The sequence below is a fragment of the Zootermopsis nevadensis genome, unplaced genomic scaffold, assembly GCF_977971745.1.
Source record: "Zootermopsis nevadensis isolate Lab colony 2312 unplaced genomic scaffold, Znev_1.0 Znev_ptg000012l, whole genome shotgun sequence".
NCBI lineage: Eukaryota > Metazoa > Arthropoda > Insecta > Blattodea > Termopsidae > Zootermopsis > Zootermopsis nevadensis.
The window spans coordinates 2,379,892-2,398,973 of NW_028259144.1; the positions used below are offsets into that span (position 1 = coordinate 2,379,892).

General features: G+C 39.1%; 1 protein-coding gene across 1 annotated transcript in view; it reads left to right on the forward strand.

Moving 5' to 3' along the window:
• The window catches only part of Delta (neurogenic locus protein delta), a 159,178-nt gene that overhangs the window by 116,247 nt on the left and 23,849 nt on the right, over window positions 1-19,082 (forward strand). Inside the window, exons 4-6 of the mRNA XM_087347573.1 lie at window positions 990-1,198; window positions 5,565-5,870; window positions 17,736-17,796. Of these exons, the coding sequence (XP_087203699.1) occupies window positions 1,133-1,198; window positions 5,565-5,870; window positions 17,736-17,796 (433 nt within the window). The 5' untranslated portion in view covers window positions 990-1,132. The remainder of the gene's footprint in view (window positions 1-989; window positions 1,199-5,564; window positions 5,871-17,735; window positions 17,797-19,082) is intronic.

The following is a 19,082-nucleotide window of genomic DNA, read 5'->3' on the forward strand; positions in this document are numbered from 1 at the left end:
CCCCCCCCTCACATTAATGATAAAGTGTATTTGTGTTTGGTGGCGTATGTGGGGTGGGTTGGTGTGTGACGTAGTGGGTTCTAGTGCAAGTGAAGTGCATATTGCAGCCGGCCTTGCCCCTTCTCCTTCCCTATTTCTGACCCTCTGCCATCTGTCCCCTCAATAATGCAGCTGGTCTCCTAGAAGTTATAAGTATCAAGCTCTGTTCGCTGCCGGCGTTCAGTCGTAGCCTAGGCACTTCCGAGGAAGCACGTTCAGAGATACGGTTGTTCTCGTTTCCGCCGACGAGAGTCGTGTGCTGCCATCTATCGGTGCTACAGAAGCAATAGTACAGTGCTTTCCTCCAGATAGTGCTGATGGTACTGGTGAACGTTTTTTTTTGTAGATTTGTGGTTGGTGGCCCTGCGGACGCCAAAGAGGACTTCTGTAGTCTGCTGGTAACTCGTTTGCTGTGTAGTTGATACAGCGTGCAGAGCGGCGGGCGGTGAATTCTGTTTTCGAATAAACTGTGCACGCGAGACACAGTAGTTGTTCGGAAAGTGCAGTGAAATGATTTGGGATCACTTGTCAGGTTATTGAGACTTGTATTTATTGTTTGGAACTGTCTCATTCGTCTAATTATTTACTCACACTCTTATGCGGCGAACAAAATGAAACAAGGATTAATTGTCTCTCGGGACTTCATGTTCGAACAAGAATTTTAAGTGTGTGGAATATGGGATAACAATACAGTCAAGTACGTATTATTATTGCTCTGTTAACATCGGTTGTGTGTTATTTGTCTTCGTTCCCTTTGGATTAAGTGTTTTTTCAGTGTTTGTCGTGTTGTGATCGTTTTAGTGTAAACATAATTTTTTTTAATAATTGAAAGGAGGAATTGTTACCCAGTGTAATAGTTGTAAAAGGCCTGTTGGAAGTGTAGTAGTGTTTGTGTGAGGACGGTATTGGAACCCTTATAGGAGTTGGGTCATGGGGGGCCCTGTTTTCAGGTTCGCCCTGAGGTAGTAACTCCTTGGCTCACATCCTCGCCTCCGAAGGCTGCTGCTGCTTCTCCAAGCAGAGGGCCGTGGAGAGGCGACTTGACGGTACAGCACTACGACGACAAAAACAACAATTACTACAACAATCAGTCATGAGGTGGCTTCTGCAGACTCGCGTTCAGGGCGCTTTTGTCGTGGTCCTTGCTGCCCTGCATCAGGTAAGGTCCTTGTGTTGTTGCATGAAACTAAATTTACAACTGGAATAACAAGCGGACGCGAACGATGACGACATGAAAATCGGTACTTAAATAATGAAAGCAGTGAAGTAATTCGTTGACCATTTTGTGTCGTACCCAGATTGGTAAAATTTGTCAACAATTTTGCCCCATTCGAAAGCAACATCGGAAAATACGTGTCTTTCCTTGTCGTTTTCGTAGATGTGATATTTTAATTTATGGAAGTTAAATTTTATTTGTACAAGTTAGTTGTGTGATGGAATTGATTCGGTAATCGCCAGAAAACAACGTAACCTACAAAATTTTCAGTTTCAACTTTCAGTACCGGTACGTATCATGTTGGCTAAGGGAGAGTTTCCAGTACAATTTCAATTGTTGTGTTTTTGAAAGTTGTTTTATCTGTGAAGCTAAACTGGTCATTGTTACATAAACAGCGGTTGTTAAAACAGATGTAGAATATTATATTTAAGGACAGATGGTCTCCCATAAGACTGCACTGTGCACAAACCGCTAAGTTAGAAGTGTTGCCAAGAACGTTGTAGAAGCATGCTTTGAGTAGTAACATTATGTTAATCAGATTCTTAGCGTTAGGTGATCTTAGCAGTAACAAGTTTGTAACGGAAGTTACACTCAATCATCGCAATTATTATAATACATTCAGAAGGAAATAATTCACTATACTCTTTCACCCAGCCCCATTATACGTTAATTACTAATAAAACTGAACTCTTGTTACAAAGCAAAACTTCGGCTATTGGGAATGAGCCGCGTGGAATGTTGAAAGTTTTTCAAGATTTCGGCAAACATAACAGTTGCCATCTTCAGGGTGAATGACTTCTGTTACGACCATTTTATTTAGTAACGTAATTATTTCTGAAGCGAATTCAGTTTTAACGAAATGCATGTAATTTAAATAACAATAACAGAAAAATAGTAATGTTTGAAATTGTTTAGGTACTAAATTGTGCCGTTGTTATGACGATAAATGTTGGTAGTTTTAGCGATAAAACAGCCTTCAGCTGTGGACCATTTGAGATCCGAAGAAGTGGTTATTCGAATACAAGTTTTTATTCAATGAAACGTTGCGGACGGACCAAAGTTAAATTAATTCAATTTGTTTTGAGATGCGTGTTTCCTTTTCTGCATGAAGGAAGTTTGGCGTCTTAAGACTTTTCCTTGTAGAATCCACGTTGTCCTCTTTGTGTTTAGTAGGAAGTTTAACTTTTGCTGGAAAGGAAACGAAGACTAGTTTTTGTTCTTGAGCATCCTGTAAACTGTTTTCGGATGCCCCCCCCCCCCCCCCCCTCCACCAATCCCATTACTATTATCGTTAAATGTGCGTGTTCAGAGTAATAACCACCGATCACTTGTGTGTGTAGAAACGTGTCTTCGTAGAACGATGTTACAAGACGTGGCCTTGTCGATATTTCTAGAACTTTCGATGTCTTTTAAAAATGAAGGTAGGCCATCCATTGTTTCATTCCGTAATTAAATACTTTTCGAGATGAAGTGTAACGGTTTTTTGCGTGTTTTCGTGTTCTCTGCGCGGTCCGGGCGTAATAAAGGTTCCATGGGCCAGTGTTGCATTAAGGCTATTTTATATGACATTAAACGGACGTTTCAAACACAGACCTGATCCCAATCAAATCGCATGTTTTATATGTGGTAGACGGACTGTCGCAGGTGTTCGTTTGGTTATTTTACGACTCTATATCGGCTACTGAAGTTACGTAACGACTGTTAGATGGTGGCAGGAACAGACAGTGATGTTTTGTGAGCAACCGTTGAGTAATTTGCTCGTAGAAATTTAGAAAAATACAAAAAAAGTGTAAGTGAAGAATACATTAAGACTTCCAACAGCACCGTATAAATGTTTTGAAATTTTGTGTCTTGGATTTCACGTAAGTGCCATTTGAAAAATTGATGTACTGATTGTTGAAGTAAGTTTAAGGACCGAGAGTCGCATTGAACTTTATTTAATTGTTATTTATAGGCATGTACACATTTAAAATGAAAAATTTTATTCGACGAGTTTTCCGTCGCGATAAATTCTACTGCCATTTCAGTTGACAGTACTCATGTACCCTCAGTCGTTGATACAGTGTCGTAAAATAACAAGGCCTAATCGTTTTAATCGGGAACTCGATCGTAAATGAAGATAAGTTTGTGGTACAATTTTACATTGACTCTTACGTGCTGTGATTAGTGAAGTCGTCACGCTATGTGAACAAACACATCGCTATAAATATTGCTACATTGTAAGACCAGTGGCGTGTGTTTGTTTCCTGTTAACCTGCGTTACGTGTTGTCTAGGACTGTCCTTATCTTGCGAGACCGCGGTATTAATTTCAAACTGTACGCCAGGGGTTCACAACCCGCTACCCGCATTTCAGCGGCCCGCATGTGATTTTGTAATAGACCGACCACTTCACGAAAAATAGCGATGTAAGTAAACACTTTTTTTGTTTGTCAGTCGTTGTTTTGGCGTTCAGAACGACAAGTCAAGAACTATGACTCCAAACACGGATGAAGATTTGTAAGGGAAACATAAATTATGCCTGCGATTGAAAGATTAACGTACTCTTAAAACCCTTTATTGTGAGGTTTCATAACAAAGTATAACAACAATGGATTTGTGTCTACGATAAGTTAACTTGAAGGCCAAAGCTACTAGCAGCAAGATCACAAAAATTGTGTTTATTTTCCTGGAATCCACCGTCTATTGTTGTGGTTTTGAGTTTGAAGGCTCTGGTATTAACGTTCTAGAGGTGTTCCTTATCTGGCACATGACAGTGTTGTCGCCTGTCTTTTTAAACAAGCAATTATGGTAATGCAGGAAACCGGCTTATATAAAAGGAAAAGTAGTTCAAACCTAAGCATTATGATAGGTTAGTTATATTCTAACGTATTGTTACTTTATTTTGATTCGGATGTTTAACTTGCCAGACAAAGGAAAAAGTGTTTTGTGAGGATTGGTTCGCTGTAGTAGGGGGTCTCTGGTTCAAATCCACGTAGGGACATGGCAAGGTTCGAGTTCTTCAGTACATAGATATCTTATATGACGCCCCAATCACAGTCGTAGGATTTTGTGAGATTTCAAGTTTCTCAACCTGCGTATGAGAATATGGAAGAAAATTAGTTCGTATTTCCTGTTTATACAATATGAATGGAAAATAGAATTATTTTCAATTTATATTCAAGCCAGTGACAGGTTTCACGAAAGTGTCAACATGTACCCTGCTTTAGTAAACTCGATTCTTAGATGCGTCCTTTGCGTGCTTTGTTGGCTTTGCAGACTGAAAACCTGTTATTGCCAAGGAATTTGCAAGAACATTTTTAGAGTCAAACAATGAGCTCTCCTTATGTTTTCTTAAACGTTCACTGTGCTCAAAAATGTTTATAATGAGAGTTTTACATTTTAAAGAAGTTCGTATTCTCTGTCCAGCGGTTTTATTGTGTTTTAATCTGAGTTCCATAACCTGTACGAATGAAAATTAAATTTCTATTGAGGTTTTTAAAAGCGTGTTAATTTTTTTTAAATATTATAGATTATGTTACCTTTGTAACAGACATTTCACATGTAATGTGTTGTGTGTGGTATATGATTTATTATATATACATCAGTTCATTTTGAAAATAAGTTTATTTACCATAGTATTTATTTTGTATGACGGTGTTACAAAATTTTGCGCGCAATTTGTGTTATTAAATACACTGCCAAAGCAGAGATCTTTTATAGTGATCCGTACTGTAATAACGAAGTTCGCTTGTTCTTAAACACGTTTCTCTGGTGATAGGAAACAGCTGATTTTTTTTTTAAGTCGCGGTTTTAAGTTTTTCAGTTGCTTTTAATACCTGCCGCTAGTAGTTCGATGTGAAACATTTAGCCGTCACCCAGTAGTTAATTTTCGTGGTGAGGTATGAAGTTATGAATTGTTTTAAATTGGACATTATATTTGTATACGTTTATCCGATGATTCTCGGTCGTTTGTAGTATGAATTTAACTCCATTTTGACAGGGAAGCTTGTATGCATCAGTGTCTGTCTTCGAGACGGAATTTGGTCAATATCTTTCATCAGTGTAATTTAACGTGCTGAAATAATAACAAACAACCGAAATATTAAACTGATCTTCACTTATAACAAGATTAGGGGTGCGAAATGAATGGAACTTTACCTTAATCCCCCCCCCCCCCATACTCCTGAGTTCGATTTGTATTTACAGTCATCATTATCATTATATCTTCGTACCATCTTGAAGGGTATCGATCCACGAACCAAAGTCGAATCTTGCCGTCTCGTTTATAATTATTATGGATTTTGCTTATTATTGTTATTTTCCCCGCAGGTCTGTTGTTCGGGTGTGTTCGAGCTGAGACTGAAGTCATTTATTAACGACTATGGTAAGGACAGCGTTGGTCAGTGCTGTAGTGGGACTCGATCATCGGACTCTGGAGCGTGTTCCGGACCTTGTCGTACGAGGTTTCGGGTTTGTCTCAAGCACTACCAGGCCAACATCGATACCACTTCGCCCTGCACTTTCGGAGACGTGATCACTCCTGTTCTTGGGGAAAACAATGTTCGTCTCGTGGGAACGGCCCAGCGCGATGGTTTCGCGAACCCCATCAGATTCCCGTTCGACTTTACCTGGCCGGTAAGTACCAGATGTTTTCTGTACCGATAGTAGCGTAATATGACAGCATGTGTAGTTAGAACTTTACAGTAGAATTTAACCTATTGCATGGTGCCATACTTTTTAATGACGTGGGAATCGAAAAGAATAGTTTAGCACAAAAAATTGTTTTCCTAGGTGCAGTATGAAAGTCTCGTATGTAAAATTTTAATTTTTAAAAGAGCTATAGAAATAATTCATATGTTAGCAGTCATTATAATGACTCAGGACTGAATGACCGGGGATCGAAACCCGGCACATTGTCTGAGGTCCTTTCTTTCAAATGCGATCCGTGTTACGTTCATACTTCGACATTCCGTGGTGCTCGGTGTACAGTTTTGACGACTAAACTGATCTCAAAAATTCCTGTCTGTGGGGTGAGTCCCAAAACAGGACGACAAAAGCTGACGGGGGTAAAAATGATGGAAAGGCATGTAAATCTCTGATCATTGAGGATCTACGTAACAATTATTAAAAAGCGAACAAAAAAATTACATTTTTAATCACTTCGGAATCCTTTCTCGGAATAACAAAAATAAAAGTTGTTAGACAAGGCGACTGAAACCATTTTGTAGTCTTCAGCGTAGTTGTGTGTGTGTTTTTTGTTGGTGGATTTTTTTTTTTATTTTCGTCTTAAAAGAATTTAATCTGTTTGCACATCATGTTAGTAATTGTGTGAGTTTCTTTGTGAAAAATAAAGAAAGACGGGTGATGGTGAAGGATTGAGGTATAGACCTGGAAAAAATGTGTTCGAGAATCTTTTTCTTGACTTCTAAAAGCCTTTGGAGATGAGGTTATGGTTGACAGTACGATCAGAGCGCCGCGTAGGGAACAATCCAGAAAATAACTTTGAAACAAAAGCATTGCAAAAAGCGAGTTTTTTTTAAATTTTTTTTGTATTTTAGTTGGGCCCGTGCCCTTAATTTTCCACTGATTTTTTACACCGTCTCTTAAGTACATTCGTCTTTTTTTTTCAAAATGTCTATCGCCATGACCAACATTCGTTCTGAACGCGAAATGTCCAGGAAATTATTTGAGTCTGTTTAAGTCGGAAGGCACAGGAAGATGCCACTTTATTCTCATAGTAGTTACAATTCGTAATTATCCAAACATTAATTATTTGTCTCTGTATAACTTGACTAACAGTACAACTATGCTAATTAACTCACACATAATTAATTAATAGTTGAGTACGGAAAGGCAAAAGGTTAACAACGTTCAAGAATATTGAGGAACTTTGAGCTGGGGGTTCTTTTGATGTCTTATCTGCGTGACGACGTTGTTTCAGCACAGAAGATAAGGATTTTATCGTGAATGATGAATAGGTAGGATTTTAAGAAGCGTGAGAAAGGAAATCAAAGTGTCAGGTACTTTTTTTTTAATACATTCGATTACATGCATTCAGACTCAACAGCTGCCCTAACCTCTGTAGGTTTTTAGAGAAACTGCGTGGGTGTTGGTTTTCATACGAATGATCGAATGAATTAGCTCAGAATAACTTCTAGTAGTGGGCCTTTTTTATGCTGGTGAAGTTTCTCGTTCAGAAAATGTCTTGGAACACTTTTAGTGACCATTAACTGCTCAGGAGAGCCTCTGTATTACTTATTAAGTCGTTTATATAAGACGTTCCTGTTTTTAAAACTTTTTTACTTTCAATTAAGTTTATAATATGCCCTTAATCTCTCACAGTTCAGTCGTAATCCTTTATGACACCGTCTTAACAGTCGGTAAGTCTGAATTTTGTGTTTATGGATTTTGTTTGTTTTCGAATGTCATCAGGTATTATTTATCGAAACATAATTAACCAATAATCGAGACGCGTTGTGTTCTCCACCCAGTTATCATTCGCATAAAATATAACGATGATTTTCTGCCATTTCTTATCAGAGAACAAAATTCTATTCCATTGTTTAGACTGATTTCACATGTTTATATCCATGCAGCCAGGGTATCAAGAAGGCTAATCTATACGTTGGTTGCTGTTCGTAAGATGAGAATATGGGGCCGTATATGTGGCGGCACAGACCTTGCTTATTTATTCAGATAGCAGTGCACGAAAATCATACAAACACTGAATTGCCTGGTCATTTTATGAAACAATTTAACCGCAAAGTACAGCTTTGACAAGCGAAAGATTCAATTCGTTTATTAAAATTTTTGCCAACAACGAGGAGCCAGTGATAAACAAAAAGAGAAACAAATAAGAAAACGTAGTATAAGTAAAAGGAGTAACTAATGTGATAAGATAACGTGGTGGTTGTCAGTACCGTGTTTACGCCCACGTGTATCCGAATTCGATTTTTAAACGCCCCACCCCCCACCCCCACATTAAGCACGTAACACTTGCCCTGCATTTAATACCGTGTTTTGACAGCAGATGGCAGACAGGACGGCTCTTTTGTTGTACCTGTATTTTTGAAAGTTTTATTCCTTTTGAATATTTTGGTTGTCACATATGGCATGCGTTGGTTCAGGTTTTATGGGGTTGGTTGTACATCTGGAAGTCAAGGGGTGAGGGGAAAATGGTACTTGTACAGGCGCGCCTGAGGAAATACTGTCACACCTGACTCATAGTTAAGACACGTTTATTTAGTGATTATGAACTGTTGAAAATCTTGTGACGTTTGGTAAAATAGGCGTCATTAAATAGCTTGAGATATTTCACATATCGAGTTAAAGTCGTGCTTTACGAAAAGATAGTAATTTTGAACCCCACCCAAGTACTATGACATGAAATCTAGTGTTAAAATTAAGAATGCGTGGAGCCTTATCACACTTCCGTCAACTTACTAATTGATTATATAAGAATGGTTGGAATCAGCGGGGTGAGGTATCCACTTGCTTTTGCACTGTCAGTACAGCTGTCCATGTTCGCTATCAAGTACCGACAGCCACCCAGTTGATTATTTCAAATTCCGAAGATACTTGTCAGTCTGAATACTAAGTCTTCTGTGGATGCTGTGGGAGAGATCAAATGGACGTGATCTGAGCACAAAACTGGACCATAGTATGAAATGAATTTCACTGGGCCACCGTTAAAATAGTTCTGCCTGCGTTATAGTAAAATTTATTAGTACTGACCTGTATCCTCAGTGACACTGTTCAGACGTATTTTAAACTACAGATTAGAAGACAAGATTTTTTTTTTGTCCTGAAACCAGTTTTTGTTGGCTTACTGAACACGTACCGACCCACTCAACTGCATGGCGAATCCAGTATCTCTAAATTTGTATTCGACAGGTTACCTCTTCGAATCTCGTCTCAGTTAACCCGCTGCCCTGACTGCGTTTTTCGCATTTCCGAAGTCTCCAGTCGATACAGATGGACCGTGTCGGCTGATTCGCCCCCCCCCCCCCCAGATTCTTCTCCACGCACTCACTGTTCGTGATCGCCATCCTTACATCAAATTCCACGCTGTTTAATCTCCGCAGTTGAAACATCGTCGTCACATAAGCTTTGTAATCAGTGAGATGACTGTATGATTTGTGGTCTTCCTCGAACGATTAAGTTGATAAGTTTGTAAAATTCCTGGTTTTAAAAAATGTAAAATTTATTCGTTTTAAATACCGCAAAACATTATTAATTACACAGATTACTTTGTCTTGCCCTTGAACTAACTTCCTGCGTTTTAGTTAATTATAATGTTTTAAATCCCATTGGTAACTAATTTCGCCCACAGATTTAAAATATGGTAGTACGTAATTTTTAGAATTAACAGCGATTATTTCACTGAACAGCATAAACAAGTTGACCGTTGTCATGGAGACGCGTGGTGTGTGTGTGTGTTTTAGGCAGGGGAACTATATATTTAAATATAATAATAGATGGTCTTCCTTGGTTTAGAGGTTTTACTTTGGAAAGGCGTATTTTGCGGAACGTTGCGTGCACTTGTTCCGTTTTTATTCAAAGCTGTTGGCATTGTTCTTCAATCTGTCGTCTGTTACGACGAATTTTGAATGTTGCGTCAGAAACGGTTTAAGTTGACGACAGTGGCACAGAGCGGAGCAGAACAGAACATTTTGTGTTGTATGGGGTGGAGGAAGATTTAGTGCTGCTGTACACGAGCCCCTGAGGAAGGAAAAAAAAAACGGAGACAGGTATAACCGTCGGAAAGAGGGAGTTTTAGGGGAGAGATAAAAAGATGGGGTTAAAGCGTACTAGGTACGACAGGGAGAAGGTAAACGGATTCCGCCCCGTTCTGTTTCCTCAGATTTCCTTCCCCCCCCCCCCCCCCCCCCCCGTCTCAGGAGACGGACTACCGCAAAGTTTCTGTGAATCCATCAATCATCTGACATTAAGCTACTTTGCCTTGCGACCCTTCTCAACCCTTCTGTAGTGAACCATCCCTTAGCCTCTGCTTGCAGTCGCTCTGGACATGACATTTCATTACTCACGCCTCAGATATGCCACGATGCAGTATCAATTTTATAAAATTGTTCCCTAATTAATTTTTAGAGAAATTCGTTTTTCTTTACGGCTGCTCCGGCCCTTCGTATACTGATGATTTTTGTCGTATCGCCAGACTGGATCTAACACCCCTTCTTTTCGTCCATCTTTTGTTTAAAAGGTTCGTCGTTCGCTTTTTTTTTTAATTCTTCGCCTCGTTTTTTTGTATGGGTTCAGATCGTGATGGTCAGTTCATCCTTCAGCTCGGTCTTCAATCAGTGAAAGAAGATAGGATAAAAGGAAAATAAATCGAAGGGAAAGAAGTGTGGGAAACTATTTCCGCCCCCCCCCGCCCCCGGGGGTCCCTTATCCCCCCACCCCACCCTCTAAATTTTCTTTATCCCTTTCGTTATTTTTATTAACATGTCACAGATCGATTTTTATCAAACGTATAAACCGAAATTCCAGGTAAAAACATATGAATCAGTTGCAGGGCATTGAATGGGGAGAACTTCCTCAGCACTTCATTTAGAGTTCTTAAACTCGTTAAAACACGCGTTACGTGTATTAACAGCGGATAAAATTCTAGATCATGAGACTTTCTGTTCCCAAAGACTTTCAAGTCTAAGAGAGCCAAAGCTTCATAAACGTCTGTTCTGAGACAGTTCATAGTTTATGACCTCGTTGCTTTGTTCCGGGACATTTTAAAGCCATTCACGGATGAGTGAAGGTCGTCTAAATAATACTAGGGCCTAGACAAATTTGAAATTGTGCGCATAGCGTAGCAGTTCTGCTGCGTTTACTCTGTTAATGCCCCTGGATTGTAAATTCGTGAATGTAAATTCTGATGGCTCTAGTGCAGGTAGTTTGTAGGAGGCGAGGCTGACGAGCAATAATCTCCAATATGAAATTTTGTCAAAATCAGTCAGATTCATGAGATATTACACGATAGACCATAAACATCCCATTATTAGTTACCGGAAATGTGAATTGAACATAAAATTTTCAATTTTTATCTTCAGATTTTGCTTCGGGCTTTTGTCGGTCCAGTAGAAATGCATGTCGGTCGTCTTCATGTAGCGGCCGTCACTGATCCCTTGTTACAGCAGCCGGTACTTTCATAAAATAGAAGGAAGACACTTCTTGCCCAAATCCGTCTGTATTCCAATCTTTGTTACGACATATATTTTGAAACAGTCTGTAGTTTCCCAGGCTAGCCTGTCACTTCCCGCAGGATGTTGGGGCACACCGTCTCATCCCGTCTGGTCCAGACTGTGTCACTGTCCTACGACCCCCTCATCTGTTAAGTTGTTGGGCGCCACACACACACACACACACACACACAGGAGCCGCCTGTGATTTAGGCTTCCTGTCATGCACTCTGCTCTCCTCGCTTCGTTCCAATCATGTATTTAACGAGGAAGATCCCCTTTGCTGTGTTGCCGTATTGCAGCTAAAGGCCTTTTTTTTCAATTATTCCACAGACGTTTTCATGTATAGTACTATTTATATTTATTTAGTGTTCTGTCTGAGGACAGGTCCATATGAACGGGATCCTTCCATCCTTTTCTCGGACTGGGACCTGTTCATATACGTTCTTGGCAGATGATCCAGAAGTGGTTTGCCATTGCCTTCTTCTGTGTGTGTGAATGGAGTAATTGTTGGGATGCCACGGAGAAACCGGGGAAGCCCCCGGAGGAAAACTCCGTGTTGCCTAGACCACGGCCTTGCCCAACACAAGTTATAAATTCGGGAATCGAACCCGAGACCGCAGGATTACAAGGCCAGCGTTCTAACCGCTAGACCACCGTGTTCGCAATTTGCAAAAATTAATGTTTTTCGGAAACGAATCGATTCGACCTAAATTGGGTTACAGCCCTGAAGATGAAGGTGACATGTTTCTCCAAACCTTTGGGGCATGTACTAGTGCCTGTCGGAACAATCCAGAAGATCGTAATCTGTTTTTGTTGTTTTGTTCAAAGTGTAAAGGTCGTACGATGACCTTCAGGTCGCGTGTTCAGTTGGAGAATATTGGTCGTGATCTGACCGGATATCTTCTTGACTGATGTTTTTCGTGGTTTTCCTCATTCGTTTGAGGTACAGGCGGCGTAGTTAAACAAACCCTAAACATATAAATGAATCTGTCATTGTAGACCTAGAATCAGTGTTAACTTCTTACACGTATCGCTCATGTAAGTCCTATTACAAGAATCTGTAAGGCAGAATCACTAACCTAGTGTTTGTAAGACTCGGTCTCTGAGAAAAATTCTTTCGTCGGTGGTATATGATGGGTCATAAAGCCAGTAGGGTGTTGTAAACGAGACATTATGGACACACTGTAAAGTCGGGGCCTTCCGTGCGTCATTGAACATTCACGTTTCCTTGGAAACTTGTCCTCGTTGGCCCAGCGTGATGTCCGTCATCACCAGCATTTTTAGAATAGATTCACGAGTTGACGTGTTGTGTTTCTTGTGCGTAGGTAAATAGTACTTCAGGTGTTATAAAAGTGTCATACTCATTTCTAACTGTGCAACAGAGGCAGGTCTTTTCTTTTTAAGTACAAAAGGAGCATTTATCTTCTTGAAAAATGAGATGCTCTTGAAATGTTGATTGTGCTACCTGAGTTTAAGATCTTGACCGATTTACGATCCCCGAAGGCTTCTTGGCCGGTTTTGTGTCCCATTACTTTTTGTTAAATGTGTACAATTTGATACGCATTCCAGTTGTCGGACAATGAAAACAGCTTAGGTTGTTATGGGAACGCAATTGAACGATGAACTACTGTAGAATTAGACGTACTTTTCCACCAATTATTTAAGGTATCTTAACAACTTACTTTGACTTTATTGTTGTAATAATAAATGGCAGTAAAAATGACGATGTTGCTACTAATTACATTTGCCCCTACAATTTCTCAATCTTCAGTACATCACAGTTCCAGTTGATTTGGCTATACGAAATATTACCAAGGGAGGACGTGTCTGTTAGAAGGCCAAATTTTTGTTTGAATCGGATACAATTTTGGCTCATTTCAGCACAGTTTCAGTTTGTGGGTCAGAGCAAAATGCAATCAATAATTCCACTGCGATGCGGCATTTCGCTTACTTGCTAAATATACTGTTTAGTTCCTCCCGCCTCTCTCTCTATCTCTCGCTCTCTCTTATTCTATCTGCACTACGAGGAGAGAATTATGTGATGAGACTCAGAACGTAAGAAATTTCATAGAAACAAACCGGTGTGAAGAAGTTGTATGCTCTTTGTATATCCTCGTCGCCATGGTAACCATTATGAGAACTAGAGAAGTTTAAATTCCATTATACGAGCTAATTGTTATGTTTTACAGTTAATTAAAATAGACGTAAGTTATGGCTTTATTATTCTGTATATTTGCAGCAGTAGCTCATGTAATTATTTGTGTTGAAGCTAGAATTCCATTTCTTTTGATTATTTTATAACCAATGAACTGCTTTTTACGTAGACCTAAACGCGAGTGGAATGTAATGAATTCAAGTTGGCCATGAAAAAGGTCTGTTTTGTACTGTCGAAACTATCAGAGTAACCTCAAGCAAAAGTGAGCAGTACACATGCGATAGTCTCGGTTCAGCAACTTTGTGACATGTCCCATTGCAGTAATGTTTCCGTTCTTGAAGTGTTGTTCATCTTGATGCTGTTTCCAATTTTTTTTTTCGCAAATACAGATTTCGAGTTCCGTTTTAATGTTATCCTCTTCTCATATCTCCGGCTACATCTGTGGGACGTAAAGTTAATGTGCATTTAGTTAAACTGCAAAATTCCTTGTAAGGTTAGTTGGTAGCTATCGTAGCGAGTCGTTCGCTCGTCACGCAAACGAATTGGAATATAGAACATTTGTCGGAATTAAAATATTTTCTCAATTGACCTTCATTGTCCTCCCTCCACGATTCTTTCTGTGTTTCACCTATGTCCCACACGTTGAACATTTCAAAATCTGCACGGGTTTAGTCTGTTCAGCCCACAGCTTTATACTACACGCCAGACAACTGGGTAGGAAGAGTTGCCTAACGAGTAAGGCGTTTGTAAATCAGAACAAGAACGCAGTAAATTTTTAACTTTTCAGTAGAGGTGTTAATATAAAACTTTCAGTGCATAAAATATTGATCTAAAAACCAGAAAAAAGTAATCATAATTTATTAACTTTGGTTTTTCATTGGTACCTGAACGTTAACGCGGTGAATTGGGACTTGACTTTCCCACGCCGGTGATTGTAAAGATGGCTATCTTCTGGGTTTTTGCGCCATGTAGTCTGGTAGAAGTGGGCCGACGTTTCAGAGGTGCTGCCGCCGCCATAATCGCAGTGGTGGTGTCAGCAGGGAACCTCTGAAACGTCGGTAAACTTCTACCAGACTACACGGCGCAAAACCCTAGACGGCATCCAGATTTTATCGCGGTGTAATTTGTCATGAGAAACTTTGTCTTTCGGGGGATGAGCCTCGTCAGATGTAGGTGTTCCGACGTTTCGGCGAACGTTTCAGTAGCCGTATTCGAGGGCGAATGTGTATTGGGGGTCTCAGGAAGCCTTAAATAGAGCAGTAGGTCATTTCTAAAACATCGCTCAGAACATACCATTGCAAAAGTGCAGTTAGCTGAGCCACTGCAATGTTTTCCGCGCTGTTTATTCCCATTTAAATGTTTCCTGTTACCGGAAACAGATATAACCCAGCTGGTGTTTGTATAATGCAGATAAACCCCTTAAGTCCTGAGATTCATAGTATAGAAAATTTTGCTTGTATTTTTGTACAACTAAATAGTCGCGAAAAATGCACGACGTGTCGATTCCTGAAGCTCCTGTGTACGAAATGGTCTTAGAAAATGAAAAGGTAATTAAGTTCAAAGTCTTACGATGTTAGATACAATTAAAAATAATAAGGGCTTGGCTTCTATAGCAACGAAAGAGCAGTGCATTCAATAAGGTTAAATATGTTATTTATTTTCATAACGTAATGACCTTATAACTGGAGGTAAAAAAAGAGAGACTCGGCAAACAATGCACACCTTCCGTTATATGAAAGGAGTCATTCATTCAGAAGAGAGACATGTGATTCATACTGGCTTGACGCATGTGTTGATTTCTTACATAGTTCGTAGTACGTTCAGAATGTTTTGAAGATTTTTTTTTTATTTTTATTTTTATGACAGTTCTTACATTCTGTATCTTTGTAAGAGTAGATATAGGTAGTCCTTACTTGTTTGCAGTTGACATGTTTTTAAAGCACGTTTGAAGAGTTTCTGAAGCGGTAATGTTTAATTACGTTGTTGACGAGGAACTCTGCCCTGACTTCAATGATGAAACAATTTGCGTTTCCAAATATTTGACTTATTTTTATTAATCCTAGATTGTTTGATGCTAGTATTGGTTCACGTGGTATTTTGATTTCAGATTCAAATCCACAATCTGGATACTTTTTTTGTGATATTTCGGTAGAGACTACAGACCACATTTTGGGTACCGCTGATATTGGTATAGACTTTTAGCGTCAATAAAAGAACAGTTAGTTTAGTGAAATATATTCGCTGTTGAGAAAACGAGAAACCGAATCAGAAACTGAACTAGTGGTATGTCCTTTATTATGAGTAAAGTTGGAGCCATCTGAATAGATAAAAGGAAATAATCGACCATTCGTTTGTCCATTGTTTTGCTTGCATCTATTAGCAACGACAGAGACGGAAGACGGTCATGTGACGTCTGATCGTTTCCGTTTAGACGTCGTGCGGGGATGCGTTGGTATGCAGCGCCTCGCAGGTAATGAATGTAACAGAGTGATGGGATAGTACAGCTGCTTGAAACGTTGCCATGGGGACGGTTCCCAAGCGTGGGAAACGAACAAGATTCAGAGAAGGGAAATTCAATTTAATTAGTTGAACTTGTTATAAAAACATAACAAAAACAAGATCCTTAAAGAAACTTCAATTTAAGTGTTCTGATCTTGTCAGGTATATACACTGTTCAGTAAACATTAATCTTTTCTCTCTCTCTCTCTCTCTCTCTCTCTTTTAATTCTACGTCATTACATGGTTTCTTCAGTGTAATTACGACAAATATTTATTTTCCTGAAATAAAGATTTTATCTTGAACAGCTCAATGTTACTCGTAGATTACTGTCTTTCCACCTAATTAATCCTCATTAACGTTTAACAGTTCAAAATAATTTTCTCAAAGTAGAATTTTTATTTTAAATGCTTGTTCTAAGGAATTATAAAAATCAGATTATGGTAATTATAAATTGTAGACGTTCAGTTTAAAGTGTCCCCGTGTATGATTCTCTCTGCCTTGAAGGCGGTAGTGGTCTCGGAGGTATCACACTTCGCATTTCTCGACGTGGTGCTTTACCGAGTTGCAGAGCTTAAGTATACGCGCAGTACATACTCGGCGGACAGAAATATATTCGTCCTCACTTTTCCACACAACAGAAGCTAAAAGGAATTAGGTACGGATACTATTTTGTTACTGAAAACAGGAACAAATCGAAACCGGTCGTAATATCTGTCAAGCGTGACCAATTTTAAAAAGTATGTCACGTCCGCACATTGATTTCAGCGTTGCATTTTTTGTGTGACGTTACTGTACCACATACATACTGATCTTCCATTGTGTATCCTGTAATACTGACCATCAATTGGCTTTAAAGTCTTCTTAGAAACTTTCATGTCTTATTTCTTCTTTTTAGGGATATGTTGGAAGTTTGCCTGATGAGCATAATAAACAGAACTTAATTTCTATCTTCTTTTTTTGTTTTGTTACAAACGTATGACTGTCTGTTATTCTGAGACTGTGATTTTGCATCTAGAGCGCGGTTGTGAGGTTTTTTACAGGCACTCCCTCAAGTCATCAATCATGAATCTTACAATTTCCAATGAACGTTGTGAAAATAGCTCGTTATCGTGTTTTTTGATTAATCATCCGGGATTAGACCTACTTTAGGAGCGTACTTTTAATTAATTAATTATAGTGGGTAATGCTCAGCTGTTATCTTTAGCCTCTGTAAAGTTTGTTTCTGTGCTGCTCCTTAAGTTTTGTGCAGGTAGATTAGGCTTAGTCAGGAATGGAGCACAGAATTTATTGTCGAAAGACGTTAAAACAAACTCTTCAAAGTAGTTCTTCGATTGGAATTTTCTTCTTAACAGTGCTTGGGTTTCTTTAATAAAATCAATACCTGTGACAATCTTTGTGCTGTCTCTCATAAGTAGGTAGCAATTTATTATAACGTTTTTATTGGTGGAAATTGCAGTACTCTGGATTATGAAGTATGGTTGTTGTGCTTATTTTCAGTTTTATAGATCTATCCTGCTCTGAGTCAGTATTAAATGCATATATTATGTAAATAAGATAACTTTGTATGTATGTGAAAGTAAATAAAGGGAATAGTCTACTTTATATTCTGTCTGTATTCAGAATTGTAATCTCGCGTTGCTTTTTTGTTTCAGGGTACTTTCTCCTTGATCGTGGAAGCCCTACATGATGATAATGCAACATCACGATCCGGCGGTAAGTTGTACTTCATTTTTAACCCCTTCCATCCCTTCACCACCCTCATATGTCTTTTTATCTCTTGTCTTCATTTGTTTTTATTGTTATAAGATTTTTTGTTGTTAAGTTGGCTCACGTTCTTCATGGCGGTCGGAGTGGCAGCTGACCTGGGAGCAGTATAAGCAAGCTCTCGGTGTTCAGTATTCATCACCATGGAAACGTGTCCACAAAACAAAAGCTGGCTTTCGTGAATTTTGTTTTGTTACTATCTCCCTCTGCATGTAGAAATTGTCCGTATCATGCGTGGTTATGGTAGACATGTAATGTTCGTTCCAGAATAAAAAAATCATCGTTGTCGAAGTGTATAAAAATTTTACTTAACAACTTTATCTGGCACTGAGAACGGAACCTTTATGTTGATCGTGTCACCGACCTTTAAAATTTATTGCATTGTATTTGGAGAAGCTGGACCAAATGTTATAAGAAGTGCAGGATTCATTTTTGTGCTCAGAGACGTACTTATACATTGCAAGAATGTATCGCCATGTATTTCGCATATCAGAGTAACACACAACGCGTATTCGTGTGTCAGGATAGAATAAAGTGTAAGCTTCATAAGAATAATATATCGTGACTTAATGTGGGCATTAACTTCAGAGTTTATTTTTAATGATTTTACTGTCGCCCCCAGAGATTTTTGTGGAAGGCAAAGGACACTCAGACTGCATTCTCATGTGAAGCCAAACTTTTTTTTAGCTCATTTCACAGTTTAACCCATTTTAATGCTGAATTTTTATGTGGTAAAATTATTTTCCTTTTTAAGTTGTTTGTGATTTATTATAAAGACTTCGACAAGGTAAACCTGTTACAACTTAGAAGGCAAAGTTTTTGAATTGTCAATGAAAAGACGGGGAGAATGAAATTTCCAAAGATGTTATGTTCCCCATGTTGGTGGGGGGGGGGGGGGGGTACTTTCCCACGGACGCTCAGTGACAAGTGTTCCTCGTAACTAAACTGTTTCAAATTTCAAAGCAGAAAATATCGATCTTCTGTTAAATGGAATTGGAAAGGTTTTTCGTGTTATACGCCGTTAAATAGAAAAGCAGTGGTGAAGTATTTTTTTAAAAAAGATTGAGAAGTGGATAGATAGAACACGCGGGTGACAGCTGTTGACATTTCCCCCCCAAATCTTTTAAGAGGGTGGTTTGGATTTCATCTCGTTGTGACAGTGAAGATGTGTCTTCCGGTTGGAGCCTCGTCTCCAGAGCCCCGTGGAAACAAGTGTGGTCATGCCAGTCTCGCTC